The following is a 20950-nucleotide window of genomic DNA, read 5'->3' on the forward strand; positions in this document are numbered from 1 at the left end:
ACTAACAACAAATGAAAAGGATGTCTACATACTTCAAAAACATCAAGCACTGGTAATAAACAATAAATAATCTTATGCTTTTATATGACCTAATGATCCTAACTAATATGAAACAAACAAATGAAAAATGCTTTATCAGAATTCCTTCATAAGTGCTTCAAGCACAGCTGCTGGGAATCTTTAACACCTGAATATCAAAGTGTCTGCAGCATACTATACATGTGTATCCAGCTGTGAAGATCACAAATTGTACACAAAAGCTGATCCCATTAATCTAATTCTTGCTGACCCGTTTAAGTCAGTCTGATGATTAAAGCTTGTCAAAAAAGAATGAGAATGAACAGCTATTTCAGCAGATATGGTAGTTGCAGATAAGCTACACAGGATAAATTTTTCCATGTATTGCACTTCTCTATATATTTTACCTCAACATATTTGGTGAGTGATGTCTTTGGATGCTGAAGGAATGTCTTTTGATTACTGTATGTGAAATGCAGGCATTTTGTGTCAGAGTTGAGGTACTAATGTAAAAGTTAATCTTCCAAGATCAATTTAGTAGCATACAAAGTGAAAAATTTTGAAGGACTTATGGTAACATGGAAACCTTGGTTTACCAAAGCACACTGGCCATGAGGATAACTGTGTGCAAATAGCAGGCAGCATGAACTTGATCAGTCCTATGTAAATAAGTAGGAATTAGAAGATAATTCAATTACTATATCATTTTTCATCTTTTCCCTAAGAGCAAGTCAGACAATCTAAACTACTGGATAATCATCATGAATCAATTAAATTGTAGTGCAAACAATATTCACAATAACACCAAAAGCTTTCATAATGCTTATTGTGTAAATCTAATAAGATGACATAGAAAATAGCAAAAGTACCATTATAGTAAAAATAAAATCCACCAGAAAAATTTTCTTATGTCCTTTATATCTATATAAAAATGAGTCTCTTAAAGATATCACTGACCTAGACACTGGTTAATCTAATGAAATATAAGTATGTTGAAAAATATAACAGCTGCTGGTTAAGGAAACATTATATACAATGAATCTAATGACCTCACCTATAGGTGGCAGTTCATTTTGGTCCTCGTTCTGTTTAACAATTTTACTTGGTGGCTCCTTTAGGCCCAGCTGGATTAAGATATCTTCCTTAAGCTCCTTCAATGTATGGTCAATTTCTAATGGAAAACTTGGCTGCACTAGAGAAACAGCCCTCTCAGGTTCATTTCCATCACCTGAGAATTGATAAAAATGATAGTTGGTATGGGGGGAAAATACAAATTTGACACCTCTTACCTTCTAATGCCTTTCCTTACATCTATGACAAGCCCCTTGTTATATGGATACCTATCCATCTCCTGCAAAACTTTGATTCATCTGATTTTTCTCTTTTCTTTCAACTGCTTTTGTCCATTTATGCTGATGGGAAAGCAGACATTACCCTTTAGAGGGCATCCTTAAAAAAAATGTACATTTCAAATAACCCATAATATCTTGCTGAAAAATATATAAATTGCTTACATTAAAATTCAATTTCTTTGTGCATGTGAAAACTGAAGGAAGAACTCTTCTTATTAAGAAGCTATATCTCCTTTGCTTTCATCTAGGAAGGTGTGCATATACAGAGTATTTGTAAAAGATATGTTTCTTTGGGTTTGGTAAATGATAATAATCTAAAAATGAGAAATCAAACTTATTTAAGTTTTTAATATTTTTCACAAAATTCTTGAATTCTGGATAATAATTCTGTGTGCCTAATAAAAGCTATGCAGACTGATTATTCAAAATTATTTGCCACATCAACAACAAGTCTTTAGCTGCCAAGAACTTTGGAGATTCTTTAAAGTTATCTGGAATGAAAAGACTAGCTCCTCTTCTTGGACTGAGAGAACACAAAATGACCTTTTGTTTTTGGATCAATTTTCTTAAAAGTTTACATAAGACTGAGAGAACAGAGGTTAATTGTTTTTGCTTTTGGATCTAGTTTCACAAACCTTTCCATAAGACTGTTCTTCATATCATTTGCATGACAGTAAGCACGTACTCCAAGTGGTTAAAAGAAGTTTTAGTGTCTGATCATTGACCTAAAAAGTTAATTGCCATTTCTTATCTTAATTCTATTAATTACAAACATTTGTCTGTAACATACAGATCACATGTGCACATAGCTCTAACACTCCTTAAAAATAATTATTTCTCTTGTCTACAGCATCAGTTTTAACTGTGTAATATCAATGCATCAGACTGCTGAAAGATCAAGACAACAGATGCATCATCCTCCAGAACTGCTGGCTAAACTTGCAATCTAAAACTTTAATGGCAACATCAGATTTTCATTGGATTTCAAGACAAAAGTAAATACATGCTCAAGTACTTACCCATCACAAGTGCTTTAGTTTTCTGATATTGCTGCAACAAACAGTCATCTATGAACCGACTGTCTGGGGAAAGTACAATACTGATGGGGGAGGCATTCACAAGTCGCTGAGATTCATACTTTATGTCGACTGCTTCACGTTCCACTGAATAAAAGTCCAGGCACATCTTCAAATTTAGAAAAATATCAGAACAGGTTAAAGACCTAAAAATCTGGCATATATTAATTGATCACAATAAGAAATATCAGCTTATCTTATAGAAAAGGCTTAAAAAAATGTTTGCAAGACAATCCCACTCATCTAGGCAATTTCAAACAACACAGAAACTCTACCTACCTTAATAAAGTATCCAAGATTATCAATAGCAACCTTACTATGGATCAGCCATGTTATATTCTACAAAACATTTCTAAAAGTTATAGCATCATTATCTCCTTACCAGGCAACCAATTACTAGAAAATCTGAAAACTGCTTGCAGTAAAACTTAAGAGCCTAACCAGTAATATATTACTAGGCTGAATCTAAAGCATGTGCTCATGACTTGCATGTCTCCTTTGCAAACTAGGCTGGATCTAAAACATGTGCTCATGACTTGCATGTCTCCTTTGCAAAGATTCAAAATTCAGAATTCTATTCCTCAACATGAAACTGATTTGCTCCATTTGATGGGCTTCAGGAGCCCCAGCTACCTCATCTCTTTGTAACTATAAAGGTGTTTGGATTTACTTAAAACATCTACCAAGATATTAATTACCCTGGAGCAGATGATCCCAAAATGCAGCCAGTTCAGAAAACAAAAAAAATAACCTTACGAAAGTGGCAATCTACAAGTTATTCTTTATTTACATAAGCTAGATTTATATACTTCTGTCCTTTATTATCAAAATTTCTCCCTTTAAACATAAATATTTTCTTATTTCATATCATGCACCCTCAACATGAAATGAAGCATGGTACTGATGATGTGTTGCAGGAAACAACTGCTTGATTGTGCATTCTGAGCTCCAAATGAAACTAAAAATCTAGTGTGCATCCATATTTTTTTCTTCCAGATGAGAATTCTGGCTTTCTCCTCCTTAGAAAGGTAATGGACAACTATTTCGAAGCACAGATGGAAGAAATACAATGCCCAGAAGTGAAATTCTCAAAATGAAGTGGCATGTTGGAAGAGGAAAGAAAGAACATCCTTCCCCCAGTATAGCCTGAGGCTGGTTGTTGGTATTCATACCATCATAAACACTCAGTGACCAGATGTACAATGATTTCACCTTAAGAGCGTCACATGCTTGTACCCACAATAAACCTTAGACGAGTATTGCCTAGAAAAAAAAATGGGGGTGGACAATATTTTTCGTGGACACTACATTCTTTGCAAATGTGGTACAGGTTGATTAGTGTTTTCAATGATACCAATTTTTAGGGAAGAATAAATTATAAATTCCTAGCTACAGAGCATTTTAGGATAGCTCTGTCTGTTCATTATAACTTTTTCTATTGGCACACAGGAGATGGAAGGGTAAAATCTTCAAAGAAATCTTTAGGGCATGGCTTTGACTAACCTCATTGGAAGTAGCCACATAATGGAAGGCTCCTTCAATCTCCATCTTTCGGAAGATGTATGCTGGATCTGAGTTGTCCACATCAGTCCGAAACTGACCCACTAGCTTCAGAAGTTGTTCATATTCATCCCTAACAAGACGAACCTTGAAGAAGTGCCTGTAACACCAAAAGGATTAAAATCACATTTCTTAGCATCAGTTCCTGAAATACAAATATCTAAGGTTTTATCAAAATTTCTTTAATTTTTACTAATCAATGACCACAATATGCATTTTTCCAGTTAGATACTACAAGGAAAGCTATAAGAATATATAAAAGATTTATTCTAGCGTATTCCTCAAAAATCAGCCTCAAGAAAGACCAGCGTATCCTACCTCCAATCATTTCAAATGAAAAGCAAAAAAAGGAAATACGTGGGATGTTGATATAAATACTCAAAGCCAAATATAGCACTTAAACTATATCATTCTTGTCTAAATGAAACGGACTTTACTGTGTGACTGATGGAGGAATATCCTTAATTGCAAATGATAAAAATCAAGTAAATAAAAAAACTTACCTAAAAGGGTGTTTATAATAGAGACCATATAATGTGTAGAGAGCACCAACCCTCCACTTAAGACTGTGAGGAGGGACCAAGAATCTCTTAGTCAACAGTGCCACCTCCTCTGAAAACTCTAAGAGCTCCTTGAAGTTTTCCCTGCCTCTATTGCCAAAAAAAAGAAAACTGATAAAAGAACTCACTTATATTCAGCAAGTAATACACACATCAACTCACTCATTAGGGGCTTAATTTTTTAACTCGTCAAACAGTAACTGTGCTGCTAAAAACTTTGCCATTTTCCCCAACTGATTAAACACCTTCTTACTGATAATTGAAAAAAAAAATTTCCATCAAAATTCCCAACAGAACTCCTTTTAGGATTTTAGAGAAAACATTTGAAAATCATCAGAGCATTTTTTGCACCTTGATACATAATGAGATGAAACAGTACATTCTAAGATTCCTTTCATACATTAATTCTTTTTTTTTTTTTTTTTTTTTTTTTGCTTTGTCGCTGTCTCCCGCGTTTGCGAGGTAGCGCAAGGAAACAGACGAAAGAAATGGCCCAACCCACCCCCATACATATGTATATACATACGTCCACACACGCAAATATACATACCTACACAGCTTTCCATGGTTTACCCCAGACGCTTCACATGCCCTGATTCAATCCACTGACAGCACGTCAACCCCGGTATACCACATCGATCCAATTCACTCTATTCCTTGCCCTCCTTTCACCCTACTGCATGTTCAGGCCCCGATCACACAAAATCTTTTTCACTCCATCTTTCCACCTCCAATTTGGTCTCCCACTTCTCCTCGTTCCCTCCACCTCCGACACATATATCCTCTTGGTCAATCTTTCCTCACTCATTCTCTCCATGTGCCCAAACCATTTCAAAACCTCCTCTTCTGCTCTCTCAACCACGCTCTTTTTATTTCCACACATCTCTCTTACCCTTACGTTACTTACTCGATCAAACCACCTCACACCACACATTGTCCTCAAACATCTCATTTCCAGCACATCCATCCTCCTGCGCACAACTCTATCCATAGCCCACGCCTCGCAACCATACAACATTGTTGGAACCACTATTCCTTCAAACATACCCATTTTTGCTTTCCGAGATAATGTTCTCGACTTCCACACATTCTTCAAGGCTCCCAGAATTTTCGCCCCCTCCCCCACCCTATGATCCACTTCCGCTTCCATGGTTCCATCCGCTGCCAGATCCACTCCCAGATATCTAAAACACTTTACTTCCTCCAGTTTTTCTCCATTCAAACTTACCTCCCAACTGACTTGACCCTCAACCCTACTGTACCTAATAACCTTGCTCTTATTCACATTTACCCTAATGATTATAATTCATTAATGTTTAATTAAAGGTACTTCTAATATATATATATATATATATATATATATATATATATATATATATATATATATATATATATATATATATATATATATATATCAAAAACAGAAGGCAGAGCCTTAGAGGGAATATCTGCACTTGGCTCCCTTCTCTGTTCCTTTTTTTGTAAAGAAAAAAAAAGGGGGGGAGGGAGGATTTCCAGCCCCCTGCTCCCTCCCCTTTTAGTTGCCTTCTATGATATGCAGGGAATACATGGAAAGTATCCTTTTTCCTAAATCCCCTATAAGTCTACCTTGTGTATAGGTCGACCCTTGACTTTTGGCCAAGAAATCATTAATTTAGGATATGCTTCGTGTATAGGTCGACCCAAGTTTTTGTGGGTAATTGAACAACAAATTAGGGTAATAAAGCACCATATTTTAAAGCATATAAAACTCATTTCAGAAAATCTTCACTAAAAACACTTTATGTCCTATAAACTGAGGTTCGCTGAGCCTGAAACACCAAGTTTTGAAGGCAAATTGTTTACTATTTATTATTACAATACTTTACACTGAAAAATGGGTAGTTTCACTAAAAACACTGTATATTTCCAATTAAGTATTTATTCAAGTCAATTAGGATAGAATATTTATAGTAATACAACTTCTGTCACTCTCCAACTGTACATAACTAAAAGATATAACAGAACTCCAGGAGGTTCAACTACTAACCTGTAAATGAGAGAAAACTTAAGCTCCTGCCAGCATGAGGAAAAGTTTTTAAATTTCCAACCTTCCTCCCTCTCAAAAGCTTCTAAAAGTGATGTCAGGTCTTGAAGATAGCCAGAGGCAATATACCAGCTTCCTGCAAATAAATTCCATTTTATGTTAAAAGTTATATGAACAGATAAATCAATAAAGTGCATTTATTCCAGAAATATATTACACAGAGTCCCTGAGTGGCATCAACAACAACAACAACAACAACAACAATAATAATAATAATAATAATAATGATAATAATTTTTCATACATGCTCACCACTTTCCATGTGAGCGAGGTAGCATCAAGAACAGATGACAGAGCCTTAGAGGGAAAATTTCTCACTTGGCTACTTGCTCTGTCACTTCTTTTGGAAAGTAAAACAGGAAGGGAGGAATTCTAGTCACCCACTCCCGCCCATCTTAGTCGCCTTCTATAATACGCAGAGAGTATTTGGGCAGTATTCATTCTCCCCTGGCCCCGGGGATGATGATGATGATGATGATAATAATAATAATAATAATAATAATAATAATAATAATAATAATAACAAATGGTTAATTTACCAAGAAAGTCATACATTACATCTTTTTTTACAATATTATATTACATGGATAACTCATGTTATAATCATTAAAAACACAAAGTAAAATGCCATCATAAAAAGACTAAAGTATGGGAGCAATAAAATTGTGAGTTCGACGGAGCACCGAGTTTTGACACCAGGTATGGGATACTTGAGTTACTGTACCAAGATGTTCTAAATCTACATCTGACTAACTGTAAAAGCTGTCTTCCTTGCCTTGTGACTCTTTGAAAGATGTTACACATATGATGTGGCAAGAAATGCCTGTTGTTGTTAGAGTAGAGTAGGTTCTTTCCAAAACGAACCGTTAATTCTTCACATCTTGCCTGGAACCTAGTCATGTTAAGTATAATCAGCGCTCTTTCACAGCTTTCATGTTGGTTGCCTAAAATTATTCTAAAACATCAATTGTGGATGTGTTTCAGTTATGAGTGTTCTGTTTGGGTTAATCCAGGATGCTACACAAGAGCTGCATACCCCAGGGTTGTTCAGATGAACCAAACATACAAAGCGAACGTTGCATCTATGCTGAAGCCAAACTGACGTTCCCTGAATAGTATGACTACACATCTGTTTGCTTTGGAGATTATGTACTAACATGGTCATTCCAGGTTAGAGTGGAGTTGATCCTAATGCCTAAACCTTTACATTTGTAAATAATGGGTACATTACCATCATTCTGGGTGAGTTGGGGAAAAACAAGAGGCCTTTTGGGAGGACGTACTATCATTACCTTACACTTGAGGGGATTATGAGTCATTATAACTAGACAGGAAGTTAGCTTTAAATACAAGCAATGAGGGATAGCAACCTAGCAAGAAAAGCTTGCCACTGTGTAATCAATACAGTTGAAAACCTTATAAAAGTCCATTACTGTAATACAATATTGGTTAAGATTTTAAGGTTGTCCAAGCTTTTCAATACACTATCTAACAATTCAATATGAGATTGGGAGGAGGAACTTCCTTTCTGGTTTCGATATTGACATGGATGGATTTAGGCTTGATATCTTCTAGTACTAGCTGTGCAACAAAGCCTTCAAGCAATTTTCCGAGATTAGGACCTGATGATAAAGGGTGTAATTCACCCATATCAATAAAAACCTTTTTTGGTAGGGCTGTGACTGTAGCACCTTTCCAACATCTAGGAACACTACCATGTTCTAAACATTTATCAAAAAAAGTACACGAGTGGTACCAAAATGTAATATGCAAACTCTCTAATTATCTTTTCTTGGCAGAGATCCAAGAGATGATGCCTTACAAATTCTGAGTTCTTGGAGTGCTCTGTATATATCTAACCTTTCCTATCTAGGTATCTCAATTGCAAGTGTAAAAATAGGTAATGCTGCGAAGGAACACTGTGCATATACTAGTTAAGTGATTTTTTTTATCTGTTCAATAAATTCTACATTACTCAAGTTATCTAAAAACTGCAACTTATGTTCTTTATCTGTTTTTCTAAAATACATTTCAATCCACTCAAAAATTCTGTTGAATCAATTCTACTTTGTTCAATTTCATGCTATGTTTGTTATTTAGCACTCTTAATTTCTTCTATTATTCTGAAGTGAGGAAGTTAATATCCTGGTGGTGATCCATGGTTTACTGCCTCTCCATAACTGCTGTCTCCCCTGTGGAAAGCAGGTCTCATACTACTGCCTCAGCGTGTCCTCTAAAAATAATAATTCTTTCTTTCTTTCAAACTATTCGCCATTTCCCGCGTTAGCGAGGTAGCGTTAAGAACAGAGGACTGGGCCTTGGAGGGAATATCCTCACCTGGCCCCCTTCTCTGTTCCTTGTTTTGGAAAATTAAAAAAAAAACGAGAGGGGAAGATTTCCAGCCCCCCGCTCCCTCCCCTTTTAGTCGCCTTCTACGACACGCAGGGAATACGTGGGAAGTATTCTTTCTCCCCTATCCCCAGGGGATAGGGGAAAAATAATAATAATAATAATAATAATACGAAGCAGTCCTACCCAAAAGGTATTATAAGAAATACAAAAGGTCATTAGAAATGACATTCAAAGGCACTGCATAATATGGCTGCCACAGTTTTCAGCTACTGCATTTCTAAGCAGTCACAGGTTACATTCTGCAAAAACCTTGCAATAAGAGAAACTTCACAAAACAAACCAATAAACACAATAAATGCGAGTTTTGGCACCCTTTCTGCTGCAAACACTCACATAGTAATGAATTTTGACCACATAAAAAGGGGTTTGGGAGAATAGGTTCCTTACAGATTAGCAAAATTGCATTTACTGATCCTGCACAAAGCAAGGACTGGGTGTACTGTAATTCTTCCAATTTTCCCTATAATATTCTGTAATATTTATAAATCAAAGTTTACACTTACAAATACAATACATGCACGTTGTACTAGACCTTAATAATGAGTGGAATGACTCAGTGATTGTCCATTCTTTTTTTTTTGGCCGCTGTCTCCTGCGTTTGCAAGGTAGCGCAAGGAAACAGACGAAAGAAATGGCCCAACCCACCCCCATACACATGTATATACATACACATCCACACACACAAATATACATACCTATGCTTCTCAATGTACACATATATATGCACACACAGACATATACATATATACACATGTCCATTCTTATTAACTGGAATTCCATTATAACTGGGTGACAGTCATGCAAGTTTTAGTGATGTAGAAACAGTGTTACAGGTAAGATGATAACTGACTGAGGTTCAGAATACCAAAGATGTGGTGGGATGAGTTACTGATGGAGTATGTAAGATGTGAAAGAACAGGAAGAAAAATCCATGATTGAAGTGTTTATATGAGATTCAACATCAACCCTACAGCTCAAAAAAGGAATGAATAGTTTCCTTTCAGGTAAATAATAGCAATGTAGAAGTTACAGGCTCACCAGTGACAGAGTATGGCTGACCATGTCGTGATTCCTTCTTTGGTTTAATCAACTTATCATCTTGGTTAAGGTCTGCATCTTCATCTCCCTCTCCTGGATCATCTTCATCGTCATCTCTATCCCAATCTGTAATTTCATCCAAACAAGATTTTTTCTTTAATACATGACTTTGTAGTTTTCTTTTCCTCTTCTTTGTATTAACTTTTGCCTTTGTAGAGAAATCATCTGCTGTAATGTCAGGCATATCTCCATAACCACCTGTCTGAGATCCAGTGTCTATTTTATTTTCCTTCATCCATATCCTCTTGGCCTTTTTCATGCCATGAGCAGCTGACTCAGTAACCTCATTCTTCAATACTCTTTTAATTCCCCTTTTCTGCTCAGAATCCTGTTTTTTCTTATAATTCCTCACTTTGCATAATCTTTTCACTTTAACAATATTTTCCTCTTCAAATTCATCATGTACATTATCTTCATCAAAACCTCTGGGAGGCCGATACTCATCTGCTGGTGAATCATAATCAATATCAATATCATCCTCATCCATAATGTCAAAGTCATATGTGTCGCTCTTCTTTTTCTTTCTCTTTCCACGAGTCTTCTTATCAAATACAATCTCCTCCTTTGAATCATTTCCTTCAAAGGAATTTTCTGGGATGTTCACTTTAGAGGCAGTGCAAGTGTTGTCAGACACAACACTGATCTGTGCTTTCCTTGGGTTCAGTTGTTTTCTCCTGCCTTTGCCTCCTCCCTGAGTACTAGATCCTTTAAGATCTTTGGCCTCACTTGATTCTTTCTCATCATTGCAAAGAATCTCATCACAAGATTGGATGTGCTTTCTGCATTTGACTGAATTTGATTGTATTTTCACCATGGGTGTCTTACAACCTTTTTTTTCAGTTTGAGCCTTCTTCACAGTTTGAGCACTCTTCTTCACATGTGCTTTCTTCTTCACAGATTGAGCACTTTTTTTTATTGGATGGGCATTCTTCTTTACAGCATGGGCATTCTCCTTCCCAGCTTGAGGATTCTCCCTCAAAGCTTGGGGGTTCTTCTTCAAAGACTGAGCATTCTTCTTCACAGGTTGGGCATTCTTCACAGTTTGGGTATTTTTCTTCACAGCTTGGGTATTTTTCTTTGTAGCTTGGGTATTTTTCTTTGCAGCTTGGGTATTCTTCACAGTCTGGGCATTCCTCTTCACAGCTTGGGTATTCTTCTTCACAATGTGGGTATTCTTCACAGCCTGGGCATTCTTCTTCACAGTTTGGACATTCTTCTTCAAAGCTTGGGTATGCTTCACAGACAGGGCATTCATCTTTGATTTCTCATTCCTTTTCCATTTTTGAGAAGAAGCCTCTTTACCTGACTGACATTCCTTTGTTACACCATCCATAATGCCTTTGTTCAAGATGCATGTGATCTGAAATAAAAATATTAAGGAGAGAGTTAATACATAAACTCTATAACATCAACTTACTACAGAATATCCTAACAATCAACAATACTATATTAGTTCTGTATATTTTTCTTTTTCCAAAAAATTGTGAAACCTCAGTACAATGAATAAATGGTGCAAGAAAAAATATGGTGGGCATTCAACCAACTCTAAGATTTAAAATGTATCTAAACTAACAGAAAAAATGAAATCATGTAAACAATCAATCTATATATCTTTATATATATGAAGGTTAAAAACCACACTTCATGGAGACATAATTAATTTTCTAATCCAAAACAGTTTTGGCTTTTAACAAGTTCCTCTTAATTGGAAAAGTTTTCAGAATGAGAAGGGCTTATGAAAAGCCCAAACTATATTGGATTAGTAAATCTATCACTATGACTATTTGAGGTGTTGTTTTAACCTTCATACTTTAACAAGACAGTGTGCTCTTTTATTTCACACACACACACATATATATATATATATATGTGTGTGTATGGTTTACCTCAGACATTTCACATACCCTGGTTCAGTCCAATGACACTGTTCCAATTCACTCTATTCCTTGCATGCCTCTCATCTTCCTATATGTTTAGGCCCTGATCACTCAAAATCTTTTTCATTCCATCCTTCCATCTCCCATTTGGTCTCCCACTTCTCCTTGTTCCGTCCACCTGACACATAAATCCTCTTCGTCAATCTCTCCTCACACATTCTCTCCATATGTCCAAACCATTTCAACACATCCTCTTCTGCTCTCTCAACCACACTCTTTATTTCCACACATCTCTCTTACCCTTTTATTACTTACTCGATCAAACCACCCCACATCACATATTTTCCTCAAACATTTCATTTCCAACACATCCACCTTCCTCTGTACAAACATACTTTTTATACATATTCGTCATTTCCCGCATTAGCAAGGTAAGTGTTAAGAACAGAGGATTGAGCCTAAGAGGGAAAATCCTCACTTAGCGCCCTTCTGTGTCCCTTCTAATTTCTTTTTTCAGAGTTAATCCAGGCTTACTGTGTATTATATGTGGTTAAGCAGTCTCACTTTCAATTTAGATGTAGAGCCTTATTACATTTACAGTTCAAAGCTCCTCACACAGAAACTTTCCTTGACAAGTTAAACTTTAAACAGCCTGGTGGATTTCATAATTTTCTGTTTCTGACCATTCAAATTTAGCCTCATAAATAAGCTGAGCTTTTTCGTTATCTGGACATCTTAATGCTATGTAGTTTAATGATTCATGTTGGTCCTCCCTGTAGATTATGTTAAATCACATTAGATATGTGCCTCTGTGACTTATTTTCTATTTCATATACCCTCATTTTCCCTCAGCTTCAATGCTCTGCCTACTATGTAGGATAAGATTTAGGTCAGTGAATGTTCCACATCATATCCTACTTCCAAAGTCAAATCTATATAATGTAGCATCACTGTGTTTCAATTAATTAATAACAATAAGGCACTAACGAGCCTATTACCTAACTCATTTTAAAGCAACATGTACACATGATCTGCAAACCAGAACAGAATGCCTGATTATATCAAAACACTTACATATTTATCCAAAGCTCTCCCTATCCCAATCTAAAAGAGACAGTACAAAATCCTCAATTAATGGTAATATTACAGCTATAGCAGTTTGAATTCAGTCATCTGCATGAATCTATTGCATTTTGCTTGAAATTATCAACAATTGTAACACAAGAATGAGCAAGCCATTAGCAAGGAACAAACACTTGTGGGAAGCATGAAATGGCACTGATGTTAAGAAGGTCATTATGAAATGCTTTAAGTCTGACATATATGCTACACAGCAGAGTACCCAATCAGTCATTCCCGAATTTCCCGTGCACTAAGTTACAGTAGATTCTCAGAAAATACAATGCAATGTCATTCTTTGACGAAATTTACCATAAAAACATTTCCTTAAAAACTAAAAACTAAATGAGGTAAGTGTGCATGGAATCATATCTAACACCTTTCAGCTGCTAATAGGTCAGTAAGTTGGAAGTTATAACACAACTTCCTCATACATGTGTGGAATAACTTCAATAAGTCTGTGTACAAAGTTGCACCAGGTCTATGCCTGGCACAGGTTCTTGTCAATAACAGCCAGTTCTCTGGATTGACAGTACTGGTACATGTCGGAGATGTGTCTGCGAATTTTTATGACATTATTGGATGTGTGAATTGTGAAAGCTGCACGATGTTTATATTGATAATAGTACTATTGTTATAACTCTTAAAGCAGACAGAAATGTAACTTAACTTAATCTATGCTAAACCCATTAAACATTTATACTGTCAGTAATATTAACATTTCTGTGGACTAATAATATCAATTTCTAAATATTTCAGATTTTCAAAAATTGCCAATTACATGTTTTACTTCTCACTTTATCATAAAAATATACTTACAGAGACGCCATAACCATATCAATACATCGTTACATTGGTGCGTCCTCGAACTACTAGTTCCTCTTAAGGTTAGATACGCTATACTAGGTTGCAGCTACAAATGCAAAATATTTTAATCTGCCTCACTCAAATATATAATATATAAAAAAAACGCATATGCTAAAGACCGCATCTTAATATGATTTATTTCCAATCATTGTGTATGTATCCGGTTTGTGTTGTCAAGTTATTTAGTAGGTATCAATGGATACAACTCGAACGTGGAAATCCTTAGAAAAAAAAGATGCTGAAAAATATTATATCATTTGGACTGCTAGTTAATTCTGACTGTATCCATATAGCGTCCGGAGAGACTAAGCCAAGTAGTATAAACAGTGACCAGCCACGCTCCGAACTAGTATACTGGATTTGTTTTTATACACAAATTCATTCATTTCCTTTCTTCTTCCCTTTATTTTTGTATATGTTACATAATAATGCTAATGATTCGTTAAAGATTTTCATGTATTTTAACAATGACAGATATTTACACCTGTTGAATTAATTGTATAAAGTATACAGTGATAAATATGAAGAAAAACAATATTCAACATGTATTCTTCAAAACGTTGGTGGACGCGTTTTGACCGTTACATTTCATTGTTAGTGGGTAACTTGGGAATTGTAGAAAATTGCTTGAGGAAAATGTTTTTAGTGAAAAGGTTTGCCCGAAGTTAACGTAATAATTAAGTGTCACACACACACACACACACACACACACACACACTTTGCAAAAATTAGTTTGTAAGGGATTGTACACAACCAATGATGTCATAAATCAAAACATAAGATCATTCACACTTGGAAAAAATAACAAGTAACCAAACAGTTTTATGTGATATTTTTTCTTTATATTTCACATCTCCGTTACACAATAATTTTCATCAACCTAACAAACTGTAACATTTGGTTAGTTACATAAATGTGTTAGGTTTAGTGTCGTTATTCTGTGTTATTGGTGCACATTTCGGTCAAAGTAACACATTCTAACAATTTTCGGGTTCCATTATAATTCAAATGATGGGTCTACTTTTCAGTCTCAAGTTACATTGATAGAAAATGGGGTTATAAACAAAGTCCGTGTCTCATTCTTTGGGCAAGCTTAAGTAGATAACTTAATGACAAACTTTACCAGCCCATTATTCTATGGCGATCCCTCAGCTTTGTTAATCAAAATGAAATTCACCACAAAGCAAGAGATCGGGTGTCGGAACGGGGTCACTTACTTCAAAAATTTAAAAAGAAAATGGTAGCGCAGATTAACCCAGTGACCAAAAAAGGTAATATTATCTACATAATTGAAATTACTGGACATAATCTGTCATTCCATGGATCACTGGAGAAATATACAGAAAACGAAATCTGGGACATTTAGACGAACTAATAAGCTTGCATTAACATATCAAAAGAGTTTGCATAATTCATTCTAAAGGAGTTAAGCCTAAAGTGTCACCATCACCAAACCACTATTTTCACTACATGATATTCGGGAAAAATTTGACCAATATCAGAAAATCTGCTTTTTTTCCTCTTAGGTTAAATTTTACCGGAAAAATATCTTTATAACCTGTTTGTAATGATACACGTAAAATAAAGAACTTATTGCTTTTCCATTATCATTAATATCGTTATGAATGTTAAACTTTTAAAAGAGAGTATTTAAATGAATGGGCCTCACTGACTCCTACGACCTTAAAAAATACAGCTCATTCCAATGTCTATATTTTCATAATCTTTACCATTAGCACTATTACTATTTATTCCACTATAGGACCAAAGAGAACTTATAGGCATTATAACTATTATGTAGGGACTTCATACAGTCCAAAACCAAAGAGGGTTGCAGGCCTAATGACCTTACTTATAGGTCGCTGGCCATTAAACCCACAAAACAAAACAAACTCTCTTCAAGAATTTTGCATAAAACACGCTGGTCTCTACCCACGGCACTACACCAGCACTTCACACTATATCACAGAGGAAGAAGAGTCCGGGATCTTAGGGACGAAATGGCCCAAGCATTTATCATTTATCTCAGCAGATCATCTGTTCCGCGTCTATAGAAACATCTGCACCTGTCTCACTAAACGTGGGAAAGGTGTCGGCAAATGTAGACATATTCTGCTTCAGAACCTTTTTCAGAAATGCCAACACTGGAAAAGTTTATCATACCAACAACTTTTATCGTCATAATAATGCCGATAATAGTATCCTTGCTTCCATTACGTGGGTGTTATGAAACTATCTGGTTATTAATTGTATTAACAGCATTAATATTAAGGCAATTTGAATAATATAAACCCTGTCAGTGACATTTAATTTATCTTGACATTTTTATGCTATGAATTTTATGTAATTATATTTTTCCTGATTATATTTTCAAAAATACCTACATATTTAAGTAAAAATATCAATATAAAATTTGTAGTAAAATACTCTTCGTTTTGATTTCAGAATTAATAAAAGTGACATTCAATACATGCTCTTAGATCTTTTTCTTGTGGCCTCGCAGATACAGAAAACGAAAGATAGCATTATGGGATTATGGTTTATTCATTTAGGTAAATTAAGATGGTAGCAATAAATCTATTTATAGAGAAAATATGAGTATATACGTACCTAATTACGACATACGACGAAATTTAGCCAAAACGACAAGGATTGCGTGGAGAGAGAGAGAGAGAGAGAGAGAGAGAGAGAGAGAGAGAGAGAGAGAGAGTCATAGTGAGTCAAGGAGAGCTGTTTTCTTTCGGCGTAACGAAAATAAAACTGATTAAATGCGAACAAAAGTAAGGCAATGAGATGCAGCAGAGAGACTAGAGGAATAGTTGAAGTTTGAACGGGGAGGAAGTGGAGTGCTTTAGGTAGATGGGATGGATGTGGCATTGAGGTAGCGCCAGGAGACAGACGAAGGAAGACCCATCTACTCATATACATACATATATACATACACGTATATATACATATCAACATATACATATATGAATAAATACACATACACATACGTATGTAAACGTGCATATTCATACTTGCTTTCATACATTTTCGACGCAACCCCGCCCCACGGGTCATACCCCCCGGTGTGGTGTTGGCCCGTGTGACGCGGCACAAGTGTCAGCTTTCCAGCTCGTATCCCAAGGAAGACATGGCTAAGCTGTCATTCGTCCCCACGAGGCTCAGTAACGCTGGAATGCTACTGGCTAAAGTGCAAGATCTCTAACGGGCAGCGCCATTATTCCGCAGCCCCAATAGACTTGTTCCCATTGTAGCGAGAGCCAGTTGGTTTCCCCTGGAGAACAGTTACGAACTCTTGACGCTATCAAGTTTTACATACAGGCAGGACGAAGTCTTTTTTCATTGCTTGTGTATCTCTGTACTGTCATGTTCGTAGCTTTCTTTCGCTGTATATAATATCATAATGTGTTCAGGGTCCGTGTCACTGATATCACAAATTCGTAATGATCAACATATCTAGTTCATATGTAGAGGCAAGACAATTATTTCGAATAGCACTGAAACAAAAACTTAAGAAAATATTTCAAGGGGTTATATTCTATAATTCACAGCTAAAATTCCTATTGTTGTAACCTCATTCTTCGTCTTGTAATGGAGTGCAGAGCTATGTATTAATCTCACTCAGAACTTATATAAGACTTTAGGTCAATAAGAAAACTTTTCACAAAATTTTCTTATAGTCCTCCCAAAATTTTTAGTAAGTTTTCTCTAAACATATAAGAATTATATTATTATTTGTAAATCAACATAAGTACTATCATTCTTATAGGCTATTACTCTTATATACATTATTCATCACTTCTATTACCATTATCATGTTAATCACTACAAACTACATTACCATAATCATTAGCATCCTTACTAACGATATATTTCATTTGTCTTAGATTTGAGTACTATAAAGATGAAACTTTTTTTTATTAGGGATAAAATTCTTCAGGTAAAAAGTCGTGGTTTGAATTTATGTGACAGGAGGCAATTTATCACAGTATACTCCCAACACGCACATCCATCTAAGAACCCAATACACTACAATTACACACGGGCCAAGCACACATACCCGACCTGTGCCAGTAATGGCACACCCATGAACACCCTGTGGTTGACAAAGAGCCCGTGAAGTCCGCCTTAATGTGTACAATAATAATATATTATAATAAAAGTTCTATTTTTTATCCGTAGTGATATCGCGGAAAGAATACTTCTTTGCATGTCGTAGAAAGCGACTACGAGGGGCCGGAGCGGAAAGCAGGGAAACCCTTTCTATATTTCAATTTCTGAAGGTTAAAATAAGACAAGGTAGCAAGAGATGATCGCTTATCCTAAAGCTGCAACAGGGAAAGGAACCACGAGCGCTGATCCTACCTCTAGTACCAGGCTTGTTCCGTGTTTCTGGCGCTACCTCGATATTGCGCAAACGGCGAATAAGTATTGAAAAACTACAATAATGATAATTATCATTATTATCATTATCATAACTACAGCATCTGGTGAAAGGTACCTTGTCTCTCTTTGTGTGATCATTTGAAAGTCAAACTAAAAAACCTGGACTCTGCCTCGGAATTATTCATATATGTATAGATCGTCAGTTCATGTTAGGCGCAACTTGTCAAATCATGATCCACCACTTCCAATTCCAATTCAAATCATAATACAACTATTGCACTGATCGAGAAAAGCACCAGAAATAAATCGTATGGAAACAAAAATAAGGAAAATTAGTTTCTAAAGCGCAGCCGACACCTTGCACACAAACTGAACCGGTGACGTGAAGCAAAACATTTAATTAAAAGAGGAAGAAATAGCGACGATACTGCTCTATCAGCGGGACGGCAGACCTCGCCAGCAAAGTTATTTTCACTCACCTATAATCAGTCGGTCAGATTGTCCACGAGTCCCTGAGACAAAGGAGTACATCGATACAATATTAATTGGAACTTAGGAACGTTACCTACACCTTATAATCAACCTCTGGATCACAGACTGGAAGTTTTCATAGTTGAGGATGCTTTGCCGAACAGATGAAAAGTATATTTTGAAACCTTTTTAAATTGCTTATAACATTGTATGTAAATGCTATGGCAGGATGTTGATAAAAGAACGGCATAACACGATATTCTTAGAGTATTTGTAACATTATATATATATATATATATATATATATATATATATATATATATATATATATATATATATATATATATATATATATATATATATATATAAAGAGAGAGAGAGAGAGAGAGAGAGAGAGAGAGAGAGAGAGAGAGAGAGAGAGAGAGAGAGAGAGAGAGAGAGAGAGAGAGAGAGAGTACTTTTTCAGAATACTTTAAACTAGGGGAAGTATTCTTCATGTAACTGACTGTTATATTTCTCTCTTGAGTCTCCCCTGATGATGTGATTACTACACGAAAGTGCACTTGAGAACTTTTCGTGTTTCATTTTCCCCGTGGACTCATAGGAATATCTCGATCACGCGCAGAATTGTGATCCTTTCCAATATGGTAAGACATGATGTGGTGCAGCTGGCACTATTTGAAGTCATCCAGATGAAACGTTACCACCAGCGGCGTATCTAAGCGCCTAAGATAAGCACTGAAATTGCGCCCCTGGCTTGATTGAAAATGTACATACAGTGGATGTATATATAAATGTATATGGTGTAATGATAAACCGTTGAAGAGTTAGGCCAAACTTATATTCATACAAACTCTTAAAAACTTATTTGATCAAAATTATAACGTAGAAGCTGTAATGCAACTGATAGTAGCAAAATATTACTATAGTTGAAAAGTAGGCGAGTTCTTTTTTATCTCACAAAACCAAGCCCTTCGAGTGGCGCCCAGGGAACCTGCCCTATCTGCCATACCCTAGATACGCCACTATAACTATCTATAACCTATTTCCCTTAAAAACTCATTATGTTGTATTTTTCATGCTGAATACAAATCTGGTGTTAAAACAACGTTTGGTGGTCCAAATTACATTAATCTAAGCTGTTAGGTGAAGTCAATTTTAGAATATTTTCTGTTTCTTTGCATCTAATTTACTGAGTATGTATCGGTAACAGACCGTCATGATATATTTTCCATGATCATTTCAAGTATAGAAGTGTTTGAATATCTCATCTTTCAATTTTGAAACAAAAGGTTTTTGGAGCTAAAAATTACCTTCAATTTTTGGTGGAGTGACGACGAGAATGAGTGAAGGCAGCAAGTAAGAATCATGTACATATGTATGTATGTATATGTCTGTGTATGTATATATATGTATACGTTGAAATGTATAGGCGTTTTCTTGCGCTACCTCGCTAACGAGGGAGACAGCGACAAAGTATAATAAATGAATAAAATTAATATATATATATATATATATATATATATATATATATATATATATATATATATATATATATACATATATATAATCAGAAAAGCATGGGCCTCTCGACATATAAGGTGTGATCGATTAAAACGTGAGTGAAAGTATGACGTAAGAAAAAACGGATTATATTTACCATAACATGCACACGATAAAAGGTATAAGAAATGATGTTAGATAAGGTATAAGAAAGTATGCATGTCAATGACAGCAGTGTACGATATCCCAGTGAGATACGTGCTGCTGACCCATGGGGTTTAAACCAGTGCTTAGATCTCGGCGAAGCTCCGTGTGTAAAAAGTAGTATTTACCTGGTCCGGCGCCTGAGTTGCCGTGGTGGTGGTGGTGGTGGTGTGTGTGTGTGTGTGTGTGTGTGTGTATCTGGCTAGCACTGCCTCATGCTTAGTGTCTCGTGAATGTCAGTTGTAGACTGAACATCGCAGGCGCTGCATGGTACCCGCTCGATGGTTGAAGCTCATCTGCGAAGTGATTGCAAAGTTACGAAATTTTGTGCGTGCTGGAGATATTCCCTATCCTA

General features: G+C 35.8%; 1 protein-coding gene across 2 annotated transcripts in view; it reads right to left on the bottom strand.

Annotated features, from left to right (window-relative positions):
• The window catches only part of Pbp45 (proximal sequence element A Pbp45), a 95072-nt gene that overhangs the window by 4237 nt on the left and 69885 nt on the right, over nt 1–20950 (bottom strand). Inside the window, exons 1-7 of one of the 2 annotated variants that reach the window (XM_071682371.1) lie at nt 13978–14350; nt 10103–11522; nt 6596–6728; nt 4510–4656; nt 3950–4106; nt 2390–2555; nt 1073–1246 (exon numbers count right to left, since the gene is read on the bottom strand). In XM_071682371.1, the coding sequence (XP_071538472.1) occupies nt 1073–1246; nt 2390–2555; nt 3950–4106; nt 4510–4656; nt 6596–6728; nt 10103–11495 (2170 nt within the window). In that variant the 5' untranslated portion in view covers nt 11496–11522; nt 13978–14350. Of the gene's footprint in view, nt 1–1072; nt 1247–2389; nt 2556–3949; nt 4107–4509; nt 4657–6595; nt 6729–10102; nt 11523–13977; nt 14351–20950 lie in introns of those variants that run through there. The other variant, XM_071682372.1, reaches the window with a different exon arrangement.

This window comes from Panulirus ornatus, chromosome 34 (genome assembly GCF_036320965.1).
Source record: "Panulirus ornatus isolate Po-2019 chromosome 34, ASM3632096v1, whole genome shotgun sequence".
NCBI classification, from domain to species: Eukaryota; Metazoa; Arthropoda; class Malacostraca; order Decapoda; family Palinuridae; genus Panulirus; species Panulirus ornatus.